Raw genomic sequence first — 15,056 nt, 5'->3', positions numbered from 1 at the left:
TCTCCCCCTGCTGCCAGAAAAAGGCAGTAATTTTGTCAAAAGTGTTGTACAGTGAGTGCACACAAAGGAAAAAAGGAAAGAAGAGATGGAAGTGCAGACACATTTCAAAGACGTATGGAATAAAGACATTGAACACACATTTCATCAACATTAGTCAGAAGAACACATTTCCATACTTGGCAACAGTTAGCATTCTCAATACAATACAATGCAAACAAATATAACATATACATGTAAAAAAAAATATATATATATATAAATATACAATATTGCATGATTGTTGAGTGTCATATTTTGCTTCCATGGCTGATTCGGGAGTGAAATTGATATCCCCTTTATTAACTTATGGGTTTTTTATTTATATCCTATCCACATTTCATACTGTGATTTCATATGTGTTTCACATTTTTGATCCAACACTCCTCTAATTGTTAAGGTATCTTTGATTGTAAGGGCTTAAATGCAAGTCCTCTTCTGTGTAAAAATAAATACATTTTGTTAAACAGATCAACACATAGGACATTAAGGTACAGTTTAGTTTAACAGCTGGACATAATCACAAACAAATGTTCATTTCATATCAACAGTATGCAATCAAATTATACAACAATCTGCAAAGTTATAAAGCAATGCAACTAACTTTTAATGTCAGTAATAAATCAATAATAAATAAGTGAAACCTATTAATTACACATGCAGTATGTTGGGTACATGCTAGTGGTCATAATAGTTGTTCTCATAGTTAGATGCTACTGCCATGGTGGTAGAGCAGCTACTGTTTACTGTTTATGCATAAAAATTAGTGATGCAACAATTTTGCCCCTCTATATGCAAATCAGGGAGGAGGAGAGAAAAAGTGTGTGCGGCTAAAAAATGTTTTTACTCCCTTGTTTTGTTATGAAAGGTCACATGATTTTAAAGAATCGGATTCGGTTCCGCCAGGCACGAGGTTTCGGCCAAAAAAGCCAGAAACCTTTGCCAAATACCAAACCGAATGCACCAAATTCGGTGCATACCTAATAAGAATATATGCATAGTTTAACTCTTCATTACAGTATAATTAGGGCCTACTTTCTAAATGTTACTGCAGTAACACTTTTATATCTCCATATTTTGCTTGTTGGTAAGACCCATGGTATCTTAATTTATAGCCTAAACTTCTCACCTTTCTGTTGTAAGTGCTTATGCATGTGAAACCAAAAACCACAATAGGACTTAGTCCCCAGAAAGCTAAGTGATACTGTACTTAATCGATAATGAATATAGTTAAAATGGCGATGTTTATTAGTCAACCATGCCAACACATGCAATTAAAAACACATTAAAAACCCTAAGACTCCTGTAAAACGAGGAGCCCCTCCCTCTTGTGGCAAAAGAAATCACAATGCCTATAACTGGTAGCAGCTGTTGCTGTGTTGAACTGAAAAGTCCACCAAAAGTCAGTATGATATCCACATAATGGTATCACTTCTATTTGTAAGGTTGATATGTTTATGTTGAAAAAAGTTATTTATAAATGGGTTATTGCCTTTTATTTCACATCTAGGAGCATTTATTTATAATTGAGCAATTTGGGGTCACATGGGCAGGGGTAGAAGTCCCATTCCTGTTGTGTATTTATAAACTCCGGTCAGGCTTTTTGGGGCAAAACTTTTTTTAAAATAAAAATATGAAATATTTGGGCTTTTCAGGAATAAGCTAGAAAAAAATAGCGATTTGGGGGAAAAATCACACAATTCAGGTTTTCATTCGATTTTATTGAGCTTTTCCCCGATCAGATTAAATCAAGCTTTTTTAATAATAAATAAGGTCAAATCGTGGATTCTAATTTGGTCTGAATTTTTTTAATGAAAAAATCTGATTTTGATAAATAACCCCCTTAATGTATTTGAGCCATTGAAATTGAACTTCTTCGAAGGTAAATGTTCAATATAAATCACAAATAATGTCACAACTAACAAATAGGGTTTTTAGGGTTTAGGGTTTTTAATGTGTTTTTAATTGCATGTGTTGGCATGGTTGACTAATAAATATCACCATTTTAACTATATTCATTTTGATTAAGTACAGCATCACTTGGCTTGGATTAAGTCTCATTGTAGTTTTTGGTTTCACATTATGGAAATTTAAGTAGTGGCACCCTTGATTATAACCAATTATATCTCAGCTATTATTGCTCAGTCATTTTTGTTATGTAAGTGCTTATGTATGATACAGTGATTCTGCTCCTCTTTCCAGTAAAAAAAACAAGATTTAATGCTGGGTAAAAGACCATGTAATGGCTCAGCTTTAAAATTCCTTTCAAACATTTAGGATTAATTGTGTTAAATGTATAATATGAAAATATGACAAGAGGATAAATGTGACCATGACGCAAGAGGAAAAATTGAATAACCTTGCAAAAGTAAAAAATAAAAAAAAAGACAATACATAAGGATGTAAATCTAAGAGCAGTGTTCCATACTTGGCAGTTATTCGAAACGTCTGTTCTATAAGGCCTGTTTAAGGTTTGTTGTTGCTGAGGAGATTTGTAATTAGGCAGTTTGCCCAAATAATGCAAGTGCTGTTTTTTATGTAAGTTGTTGAAATGTACTATAAATCTAGTTTTCATCTAGATAATTATGGCGGAATATTCTTAGCACTAAACCATAAGTGGTTTTAGGTAAATTAAGGAATATAAACTTTCCTCAGAAAATGAAATATGCATTGTCCCCTGAAGACTCCGACTGACACTAGTAGAATGAAATACTGAGATTCTGCAAGACAAATTAGTTAGTAGGGATCTGCTCTAGCATTTACCATGTGTTAAGTTTCACGATGATAAAACAAGAAATATGTCCACTGACTTAAACGCACTTCCTGTGAGGAAAAACGCCCATTGACCAATGCATTTGGAGTTAGAAAAATCAAGAAAAATTAGATTGATTTGGGAAAAACACAACAATAAATGCCAGTTGACTTATTTGGCATGAGAAAAAAAATGCAAATTGATTACAATGTTTTTGGCGTGAGAAAAAAAATTGAAGGAATGCATTTGGTAAAATGTTGGTGAAATTTTGGCAACACTTTTAGGTAGCAATATAGAAAGTTCCTCAGGTGGTGCATTTGCTTGCAAAAAGAACAATTGGCCCAGGGAAAAAAACTCTATTTTAGGAGAATGCTGTTTGAAAGCAAACTTCTTATTGGTATTACTAGTCCCATAATTGTTCAATGATTTTTTTATAGCACTTCTGCCACCAAAAATGTAATGCCCCTTATATTTTTCACTATAAATATGTTTTATTTTTTTAGGTTATCTGTCCTGATGCACTGCAAACAGCTAAACATTCTCTTTTGTTGACCTTCAAACAATAATTATTTTATATAATCAATTTTTTTTTTATATATATATCAATTAAACAGGGTCTGAAAGCTTCCCTGTTTGCCTCACTAAGCTCCTAAGAAAAGGGTGAAGTTAAAATTAAAATGTATACATCACTGCACCTTGTTGCAAGATTAATGATTTTATATGCACCAACAGTTCATCAATAGGCAGTTGGACAAATAAGAGCATGGACATGGTATCTGAGCTTTTGAGCAGAGCACAAAAAATAGCTCTGATTCAAATTTTTTGTATTAGAAAATTCACCTCGACCTTTGATAAATCTGCACCTTTCAGTTATTTTCTCTTGTTTAGTTATACCCAAGAAGAGAGAATCTGTGATAAATCTCTCTGGAAAAATTAAAGGGGTGGTTCACCTTTAAGTTGGCTTTTAGTATGTAATACAATGTCTAATTCTAAGCAACTTCTCAATTGACCGTTGCTTATCTTTTACAGTTCTTGAAATTTTTGCCTTCTTCTTCAGACTCTTTCCAGCTTTCAAATGGGGGGTCAGTGACCACATCTAAAAAACAAATGCTCTGCAAAACTACAAATGTGTTGTTGTTGCTAGTTTTTATTACTCATCTTTCTATTCAGGCCCTCTCCTATTTATAGTCCAATCTCTTATTCAAATCAATGCATGGTTGCTTGGGTAATTTGGACCCTAGCAACCAGATTACTGAAATTACAAATTGGATAGCTGCTGAATAATAAAATAAATAACTCATAAACCACAAATAATAAAACTGAAAACCAAGTGCTAATTGTATCAGAATATCACTCTCTATATCATACTTAGGGGCAGATTTATCAAAGGTTGAAGTGAAAATTCACTTCAACTAGGGAATAGTCCAAATTCGACTAGGGAATAGTCCAAATTCGATTCAATTCAGTTGGTCTTTTTGAATACGAATTTCAAAGTTTTTCAAATTCAAAATTCGACCCTTGATAAATATGCCCCCAAGTGTCCAAGAAGAACTTATGTTACAATATAAAAAAAAATAGAAAATTAGAATTTCGAAATTTTTCATGTACTGTCTCTTTAACAAAAAATTTACTTCGCCCATTCGCCATCTACTTAACTTTTCGAATTTTCTAAGCTCGGGTGAATAGGATCAACCCGAAATCACAAATCCAATCTGAATCAAAATCAATTAGAGTTTTAAAAAATCGATTCTCCGAAAAAAACTTGAATGTCAGGAAGGTTGCAAACAAGTCCAAATTGATCCCAGGATGTCTTCCATTGACTAAAACAGCAATTTGTCAGGTTTTAGGTGGCGAATAGGCAAATTTGAGTTCTTAAAGGGTCAGAGTATGATAAATCTCGAAAATCAAATTTTTCAAAAAAACTCGAATTGAATTTTCCCAATTCTCCAGTCGAATTTGACAGTTTTGGCCATAAAAAAATCGGAGATTATTTTTAATTCAATCCGTGATAATTTTACATTTGAATGTGTTTGTATGTTTATAACTAAAAAGAACACATATATACTAGTTTCTTGTATGTATAGAGCCCCCTTTAATGTACATTTACTGAAATACACAAAAAAAATCCTGTTCTTTAGATTTACAGCAAAATGGCCAAGGCATGTCAATTGACCTATTAGTGATAAAAAGGTCTACCAGCAACATGGCTAGCATCAAATATCAAGAAAGGCCGTAGATATTTACAACTCTCCCTAGGCCCTTAGACACACTAAAAATAGAAACCAATTCATTTTAATGGGGTTGGAAGGGTATGATTCATCGACATAAGATATTTTTAAAACTAGTATAGCAGGACATATGTTCTCAATAAAATGCTTTACTCAGTAATGAAGAAACTGTTCATGATATATTATGGCAGAAAATGTTACAGTTTCCAAAAGTATTTTCCGCTTCTTTCCAACTTAATATAGTTCCAATTTCCTGATGACCTGGATAATATTACTATACTAAATATTACATAATAAAAAAATGTTAAATGCTAACTATGGGGAACAACATTACTGGAAGCCAAATAAATACCCCTGTTGGTTTACATAATATATTTGGGGTGCCTAGGCAATGGCCCAGAACTTGTTACACTACAAATTCCTGCCTTTGGCTGCTAAGAAATGCCAGTGAACACTAACAATTGTGGAGTGCCTACTGTAAGAGATGTGGTTGAAAAGGGCATGATTTTTTTTATATTTCACTAGTATTAGACTGGTGAATAGAAAATTCTATTGAAAATATGTATAGCAATGTAGCAAGTAAGGCTATGTATTTGTGTACCGGCTCAGGAAAAGCCAGATGAATGGGTCCCTAGAGTGAATGGAGGAGCGCTGGGTTGGCCTTCCATTCTTTACTACACTTACCCTGATTTGTAATATAAGGCACTAAGTTTGCCCAGGAGCAGTAACCCATGACAACCAATAAGATTCTTGAATTTAAACAGGTGACTAGCAAATGCTACCTGCTGATTGGTTGCTATGGGTTACTGCCCCTAGGCAAACTTAGTGCCTTTTATTACATAACCCCATTAGGGCTTTGCAGCTGTGTAACTAGAGGTAGCTATCTGATTAGGCTGCAGATAAAAAGAGGTGTGGGGCTACACATCAATGCCCCCTGGATACCTCCTTGTGCTGGAGGAGGGTGAATGACCTTCGAGTGCTGGAGGGAGGTGTGGGAGTTGCTGGGAAGGAATCTGTGTGTATTGTTATTCTGAGCTGAAGTGTTGGAGAGAGCTCCAAATGACTGGACAGAGGAACAGAAAACCCCTCCTAAAGGTGGCCATACACGGGCAGATAAAGCTGCCGATATCAGTCGTTTGGACCGATTTGACAGCTTATCTGCCCGTGTATGGGGGCTTCCGACGGGTCTTCCCGATCGATATCTGGCCACGATATCGATCGGGAAGGTTGGATTTTTACCCGACCGACCCGTCGGAGCCACTTAGAGCATCGTAATTCGATCGTTTAGCCATACGGCCGAACGTTCGAATTACCCCCGATATAGCCATGCAGTTTAGTGGCATATCGGGGAAAGATCCGCTCGTTTGGTGATGTCGCCAAACGAGCGGATCTTGGAGTCTATGGCCACCTTTAGAGACAATACCCCTTATATCATAAAAGACACTAAGTTTGCTCAGGAGCAGTAATGCATAGCAACAAATAAGATGTTTGCTTTTAAACAGGTGAACAGTAAATGCTTCCTGCTGATTGGTTGCTATGAGTTACTGCTTTTGGGCAAACTTAGTGACTTTTATTGCATAACCTCCATTGGTAAATGTCTAACAGAGGATTCTGGGGCTTGTGACATCCAAGGCTGTAAGTGCTGGATATATTGTGTTTCTGTGTACACCAATGTGGTTGTTGGATTGGGACTGCTAATTCCTATGTGAAGCAAGTATGCTGAATTGGACGTTTTTGTTCCCAATAAAGTTCAGTCAAGCTGCATTAAACTTTTGAAGGTGGCGTCAGACTCCATTTCTGTGCTTAAACTGTGCCGTGGCTATGGTCTCAGCTAACCTGACAATACAATACAAAAATTGTATGTACAGGGATAATTTTCCTTGCTTGGTCCCATCCTCATGCTTTGCATAAAAAAACACACACAGCATGCAAGTGAATCAGAGGCAACATTGACAGTGGACATAATTAGGTTCACGGTACCAGGGCTTTTCCTCTGCCAGTGTTTTTATTCAGTGAAGAAATGCCCAAATTTATCCAAGGAACATGTCAATAGTTTTCATAGGAATGCTGTTGACTAGCAGATTGATTTATTTGAAATTCCCACTTCCTATGCCTTCTAATTCACAGCTATAAAACAAACCTAAACGCCAGTATGTCTAAGACCAGATGGCCATGAGAATGTCCAATCAAACCCTACCTACATGGGTTCTTCCTCATATATGGTGCCAATCAGCACCATAGGTTGTTGTTTCAAACAGCAATGGTGTATTGATTAACCATAAAACAATACAATTGCTATTACCATTATTAGGGTATATTTATCTAAGAGTGAAGTTAATAGTGAAGTTCCGCCACTATAGTGAAATTCCGCCACTTCCCATTCATTTCTATGGGGTTTTTAAAGGCGTATTTATCAAAGGGTGAAATTTCACTTTCAACCATTGATAAATACGCCTTTCAAAATCCCATAGAAATGAATGGAGAGCTGCGGAATTTCACTCTAGTGGCGGAACTTCACTCTTTGATAAATTTACCCCTATATAAATATGCTATGTTGGATAGGTTGATATCTTTGTCTGTATTATTTATATATTGCAAACATGTACAATACTGCATATGCATGTAGTACTATTTTTACCATTTAGATTTACCATTAGTTTAACCACTATATACATAAATATGTGGTTTTCAAAACACATTCCTTTATCAAGTTTAGCCCTTCAAAATAGCTGAACCTAAATACTAATTTAGTGTGCAATTGTGTAATTTCGGAAATAAAGTACAAGATTGATCACAATAAATCTTATTGCCAGACACTGGTTCATAAGAGTTTTCTAATAATAGTAATTTCCTTAACAACTAAAGAGGTATGTTTACTAACATTGGAGGTAAATATCTCTGGAGATCTCTGAAGATGTTGCCCATTTAAACAGTCACCTGCAAGTTAGAAAACAAAAGCAATAATCTGATTGGTTGCAACAACTCCAGAGATCTCCAGAGATATTTATCTCCAATGTTAGTAACACATGCATTGTTTTCAGTTATTCCTCCATCATGACTTGTCTTTAAACTTTTTTTGGACCTGTGAAAATTTACCTGACGAATCAATGCGTACTTCAGGAGCATCTGACAATGTTGTCATTTCTTGTCCAACTAAAGGTACACTCTCTCCTTTATCAAACACTCCAAAAACATTGACTTTATAAGATGTTCCTGCCCTACATGAAAAGACAGATTTACCATTAGTTTAACCACAGCACTTATATTGTACTAGCTATTTTCATTATATGTAAATATATTTTTTAATTTGGAGCTCTATTTTGTGGTGACATTAGGTAAGTACCGGTACTTCTGCCTTGAATAGCTGGCTCCAATCAGAACACTACCTGCATAGTGCTTGTATGTTCTCCCTGTGTTTGTACTGCAGTTCCACCCCACAATCCAAAAAACATTGTGTGAATGTAAGTACTACTTGCATAGGGATGAATTATTGGAAACTAGTGTATATTATACATATTCTCTATATAAATAACCAAATGTCAGATCCAATAATAACCAGTGATCTTTCAGCATAAAACACAAAGTAAATTCTTATGGGTTAAAATATGATATTGCCTCAATATAGATTTAGCAAATGTCTGCTCAGTAACCCCTTAAATGGGGAGTAACTGTGGCTATCACCAGGGAGTAAAGTTCAAACACAAGGGGACAGATTTACTAAAGCATGAGATGCTTTTTCCTTGAACAATTCAAATTTTCAAGGGTATTTTTCAGTCAAAATTAAAAATAAATTAAAAAAAAAAAAACTCAAATGTTTTTGAGATTTATTATACCCCAAAGCTGGAAATAGCTTGAGTCCAAAAATACACCATCTAAAACCTGTTAAGGTCATGTAGAAGTCAATGGCAAAGGTCCTTGAACCATTTCAAGATATAAATAATCTTCATGATGTTCAAGTTTTTTCTGGTGGGTTTTGCTCAAAAACTCGATCAATTTGAGCAATTCGAGGTTTTTTTTTTGTGAAAACCCGATCAATTAGAGTGTCTGGGTTAGTTCTCATTGCTGGTTCAAAGATAAGAAGTGCTTGTGTTGCAGGAAGCCTTAGAAGTGTCAGATTTAGAGCTTACCCTGTTCCTTCACAAACATGGGATCCTGTTCATAGTTGGGTTATAACTGTAGCAAAGCTGTTGCCTTTCTTTACCAATTCATAAATGGTATATGTACTGCTATTTGGGGATTATATGGTGCAGTTAGATACCACAAGTAATTGATAAAATTATTAAAAATGTTTAGTCACTTAGTCTGCTGGTCCACGCCACCCTCCTGCTTCTTTTGCGTTCTCAGTCTTTAGACTATACTTATTCGAAGAGCACAATGTTTCCCTGCTTTATGTGCACCCATATGGTAAGGTTACTTGGTTACAGTCTAAGCAAGCTGGTAGACTTAAGGCATAAGGCAACAGTTAAAACATTTTACACATTTAGACATATGGGCTGCCCAGAATCAACTAAATCTACAAGGCAAGCCATGAAAAATATCACTATTTTAGATACAAATACAAAAGTTCTTACTTATATTTTTTATTAACTGTATTTCATACCTGAGTTCTTCTAGTACGACAGTGTTATCATATGGACCAACCACTAACTCTCCCAAATGTTGCTCATCTTCGAATGGAAAATATTTAATTTTATAACCCCTAACTTCCCCAGGTGCAGGTTCCCAGGTGACTCGGAAAGTTGAGATGGTGGGGTCAGATGTTTTCAGATTTCTTGGTGGCTTGAAAGGAGAAACTAAATAAAAAAAATCATTTGGGCTCTGTGAATCATGACATTCCAACTTCAAAATAAAAATGTTGCTTTATGTAATATATTTTAATTACTCATATTATGTAAATTCAATGCATTTTCCCTACTAAAGCAGCACAATTTGTTGGGTCTGTTTATTGTATATTGCTTTGTCCATATTTGATAATAACCTTATTTCCTCTAAAGAGAGCTACAGAAATACCTACAGCATATATGAAAACTTTTCACTGGAGAAAGCCTCTGCCAAGCAAACCCTCCCACCAGTACACTGGAGAGAGGACATTATGAGATGACTTTTTTTTACTGTCTCTATAATCTCTATTTTTTTTGTTTGTTTTTGAAGTTGCTATGAAAGATGAATACAAGTGTGGGGGGGGGTATAACCATGGAATAATGCATATGTACTGCTTAACCAAGATTTTTAAGTATCACTGTACATATAGAAAAAGGTTCCATGAGGTCAGTCCATAAGCCAATTTCCATATACATAAAAGGCATTATATTTTTGGAATGTATATTTTTGTTCACCAAGCCAAACAATTGTTTTTGTAGGGTATAATAGCGCTCTGCAGGCAAAAACCACACTAATGGTATCCAAAGTGATTCAAATTGGGCTACATTTATGCAAAAGCCTAATGTTAAAAACAAAATAATGTATCATTTGTTTAATTTCCAACTTGGCATGCACTAGTTTCATCTGGCTGCCTTCTTCAATTTTATGCCAAGATTTCTTCCATTCCATCACACGGTCTTAAGTAGGCTAATTGTTTTTTTTACATTGTTTAAATATTTATTATATTATTTGTAAAATGTATGGAGTTGGAATGAACTGAAAATAATATTGTTAGAATTCTATTTGGTGATTAAAAGAAAAGTACAGTACGTTCACATTGTGTAACACTCGACAAAATGTTCTCCAAAGTAACATTTAGAAGTGCATAAGATAAAGATGCCCAGCCCTTGCTAAACTTAAAGGCTGGCAGCTGTAAGTCAGACAGAGCCTGAAATAACTTTGCTACAAAAGAAATCTTCATGCCACAAGCCATATTTATTTATAACAAACTCAAAACATGGTTTATCTATTTCCAGTGGTAGTTTTGGACATAAATAATTATTTTTTATACTTGCCTTAAACTACCCCTCATAAAATTCTAGTAGGTAATATACTTACTGCAAAAATAATAAAAATTATTAGAATTCACCTGGAAATTCTAGGGTCAGCATAAAACTATTGCTGAATCTATCCAGGATAATTACTCAATTTATAATGCATCTATATCTAAAACATAGGGGCTACAAATATTCTGTGGAATATGTAATTACATTTGGGGGCAGATTCACTAAGGGTCGAATTTCGAAGTAAAAAATACTTCGAAATTCGACCCTTGAATTGAAATCCTTCGACTTCGAATATCGAAGTCGAAGGATTTAGCGCTAATCCTGCGATCGAACGATCGAAGGATTTTTCGTTCAATCGAACGATTAAATCCTTCGAATCGAACGATTCGAAGGATTTTAATCCAACGATCGAACGAAAATCCTTCGATCAAAAAAAGGTTAGCAAGCCTATGGGGACCTTCCCCATAGGCTAACATTGACTTCGGTAGCTTTTAGCTGCCGAAGTAGGGGGTCGAAGTTTTTTTTAAAGGGCAAGTACTTCGACTATCGAATGGTCGAATAGTCGAACGATTTTTACTTCGAATCGTTCGATTTCGTTCGATTTCGAACGAATTTAACCAATTCGATGGTCGAAGTACCCAAAAAATACTTCGAAATTCGAAGTATTTTTCATTCGAATCCTTCACTCGAGCTTAGTGAATCGGCCCCTTGTTGTTATATTGTTTTACAATATAAATTTATGGAAGGAAGTAGTTCCAAAACTGTTGACTGTCCCTCTTAGGGGCCCTAGAACAGTGACTGAGGGCCCGTTTGGGAAATATTTGTAGAGAATGTCTATTTGCTCTCCAAGATACACCTGGATACCCACCCTGAATGTCAGTTAGGCTGAGATTTGAAATGAATACTTGACGCCCTTGGAACAATGACTAAATTACTGAAACAGGAGTAAGGCCAAATTTTGAACCACAAAGGCAAGCTTGAACAGAACATCTCTGAGAACCTCTGTTTTAAGGGGAATTTACAAATAATCATGCAAAGATAAAATACTATTGTATTGTATTCTATTGTTTGTGGCATAAAAAGCATACCTGTTGTCCCTTCTCCTTGTCTTGGTTTTCCATCCCCAGTCTTATAAACTGGAACAACTGTGATATCATAGGTTGTTTGAGGCTGAAGTCTTTTCAGCACTGTAGACGAGACAGTAGCTGGAGCTTTAGCGACCACTTGCCTTCCTCCAAGCTTTGGTCGATATATAACTCGGTAATTTGCAACTTTTCCTGGGGCAGGCTGCCAGGTCACCTTCATTGTAGTTTCTGTCTCATCACTGACTTTCAGCAGCTTGGAACTTTGTGACACTGATAGGAAAAATATATTCAGAGCTAAATAACAGACATTCTATCAAATAAACACAATATATAGATGCAACTATATACAATATGTCCATCATTTCATCTCAGATGTACAACCTTTGGTTCTCCAGCACATGTTGAATTAATACATCCAGGGGGTTATTTATCAAAATCCAAATTTTTCAGATTATTTAATTTAAAAAAGTCTGACCAAACTAGAATCTATGATTCGACCTTATTTATAATTGAAAAAGCTCTATTTAATTTGATCGGGGCAAGACTCGATAAAATTGAATGGAAACTCGTATATCGTTTTCTTTATGGGTTTTTTCCCGAATCGTTAGATTTCTTCGGGCTTTTTCCTGAAAACTCATAATTTTTCAGATTTTGGCCTGTAAAGCATGAAATTGTTGGATTTTTGGGTTAATTCCAGCGCAGACCACAGAAACTTCCAGATAGGATAGGGACCTCTCCCATTGACTTATATAAAACTTTGGATGGTCTGAGATAGCAGATTTTCAGATTCAGACTTTTTGCAGCCTCAGGGTATGATAAATCTTGAAAATTCTAGTTTTTTTCCACTAAAAATTTAGATTTTATAGTAAAAAAAAACCTACATTTTTTCCAGTTCTTAGCATTCGAACTTTAATAAATAACCCCCCCCCCAGTGTCTTGGCACTATCATAAAGCTGTTGAGTGTTGTAATTAATCAACAGCAGAATGGAGACAGGTTGATATGCTTCATACACATATATATTACTTCCTGTGTTCGATTAATCTGTAAAAGCTGAACTAAAGGTTGTAGTATATGAATAAAGCTCAGCAGTTTTTGTATTTAATAACCACTCTCTCTAAATATATATTCAGCTAAATCAACCAAATCCCAAATTTGTTTCTCAAACATATTATTTAAAATGTCTTCTATAAGCTAACCTCACACCTTTCATCAATGCTGATTGTTTTTTTAATATCTAATATGTATGTTTCATTTTGATTTATAGCTCATTAAAATAATATTTTACAGTTTTTATTCATATCTAGAATATGTATCATTGCACACTCTGTACTGTGTTTCAATAAAACTGTACAATATGAGGATGTTGCAATAATGAATTTGCAGTGATAAATAAAATGTGAGACCACTATATATTTTAGGAAATCAGTGTTAAGCACTACTATGGATAACATGACGTCATATTCCCATTAAGGTTGACAAGCTAAGGAGTGTAAGGCCTTTGTGAGCTTAGAAGCCATCTGTGCAAAACATGTACAATACGGGACATCCTCGACTTTTGCACATGTTTAACACATGTTTTGGAAACTGGAATAGTCTTGGGAAACTTGCTAGCAGATGTCTCTCTGAGAATTTCCTGAAATTCTTGGGATTTTATTCATGTTAAGATATATTTGCAGAACTGTATGTGTAACGTTCAACATTACAAGACATATTTAATAACTCAAAAAACATTCAGTAGCTTTAGTTATGCCTTTGACCCCTTAATGTGTTATGGTTAAGGTGCTGCAATTACAGCAGCTGTATTAGAACAACCACTAAGACCGACCATATGATGAGCTTACATTTAAGAAAACTCTCAGAGTTCTAACCGGGGACTGACTGTCAGAAAGAAACATGTGTAGTTACTAAATAAGGCTTTGAAAATAGTCTAATTTGTAAATACAACATACAACTGGCTAGCTATACTAGTATTTTATAGCTTACATATAATATTTCTAATTAAAATGATCTTTTTAGTTACCCTTGGTTTTAGTAGTCTGAAGTTCGACTGAACTAAACATGAATGTATTTACCAGGCCATTTACAACAATATACTGAATTTTACACATTAACTCCAATTCCAGAATATGTGATAGAAAACATGTTATAAGGGGTAATTTATTTACCACAAGTGCAGTGTGCAAAGTGCAATTCTAGGAGCAATCAACATGTTTTTTCACCCACAACACTGCATTCTCCCCATAATTCCATGTAATGAACTTAATTGCAGTCACATATATACCGTATATGATGACACATTTACAACTGCAACTCCCATAGGAATGCAATTGTTAAATATAAGCTCCTTATATTAACAATCTCTAACGTGTGACATATTTAATAACAAGGGGTCATTTATTTCACGTGGTCAAGTGGTTGTAGTGTCATCACTAAGCACTAAATATAACCGATGACATAACTTAGCAACACATATTTGAAGGTTATGCTTGCTTATATGAGCTTTTATAATTATAACTGGTTTGCAGTACTGTATATATCATTGTACCTTCAGTCGTGGCTTCTCCTTCAAGAGGGTCTCCTTCTCCACTTATATAATTAGCAAACACTGAAATTTTATACTTTGTTTCTGGAGTCAAGTTTTCCAGCACAGTATTAGTAATATCACCAGGAACATTCTTTTCTCCAGATTCATCATCAAAAAGAGACTTCCATGCAATTCTGTAACCACGAACCATCCCTGGGGCTGCTGTCCATGATGTTCCAATTGTAGTGTCTGTAATGTCCTTGGTTACCAGGTCACGAGGGGAACCACGATCTACAATAAATCATACCGCAAATTAAAGACTGTGACCTAAAGAAACATCATGCCACATTCAACATGTTGTACTTTTCAATTGCATTGAGGTATGCTCAATGAGGTCTGCTAGATGTTTCACATGGTGGCTCTGTGACCTCTGATTTGGCTGAAATAATCATTAAACATATTTTCTCTAACATTTAACTTTTCAATCACATTGAAAAGTGATC

The 15,056-nt window shown here is 35.1% G+C and overlaps 1 protein-coding gene across 4 annotated transcripts in view; it reads right to left on the bottom strand.

Moving 5' to 3' along the window:
- The window catches only part of col12a1.L (collagen, type XII, alpha 1 L homeolog), a 140,065-nt gene that overhangs the window by 80,041 nt on the left and 44,968 nt on the right, over positions 1-15,056 (bottom strand). For 3 of the 4 annotated variants that reach the window (XM_018240582.2, XM_018240580.2, XM_041563117.1), the window contains exons 14-17: positions 14,575-14,844; positions 12,032-12,298; positions 9,617-9,809; positions 8,113-8,234 (exon numbers count right to left, since the gene is read on the bottom strand). The exons of the other annotated variant lie outside the window; for it this stretch is intronic. In XM_018240582.2, coding sequence (XP_018096071.1) covers positions 8,113-8,234; positions 9,617-9,809; positions 12,032-12,298; positions 14,575-14,844 — 852 coding nt within the window. The remainder of the gene's footprint in view (positions 1-8,112; positions 8,235-9,616; positions 9,810-12,031; positions 12,299-14,574; positions 14,845-15,056) is intronic. 4 annotated transcript variants of the gene reach the window in all.

Source organism: Xenopus laevis, chromosome 5L (assembly GCF_017654675.1).
Source record: "Xenopus laevis strain J_2021 chromosome 5L, Xenopus_laevis_v10.1, whole genome shotgun sequence".
In the NCBI taxonomy this organism is placed as follows: domain Eukaryota; kingdom Metazoa; phylum Chordata; class Amphibia; order Anura; family Pipidae; genus Xenopus; species Xenopus laevis.
This window is presented reverse-complemented; position numbering and strand designations above follow the sequence as displayed.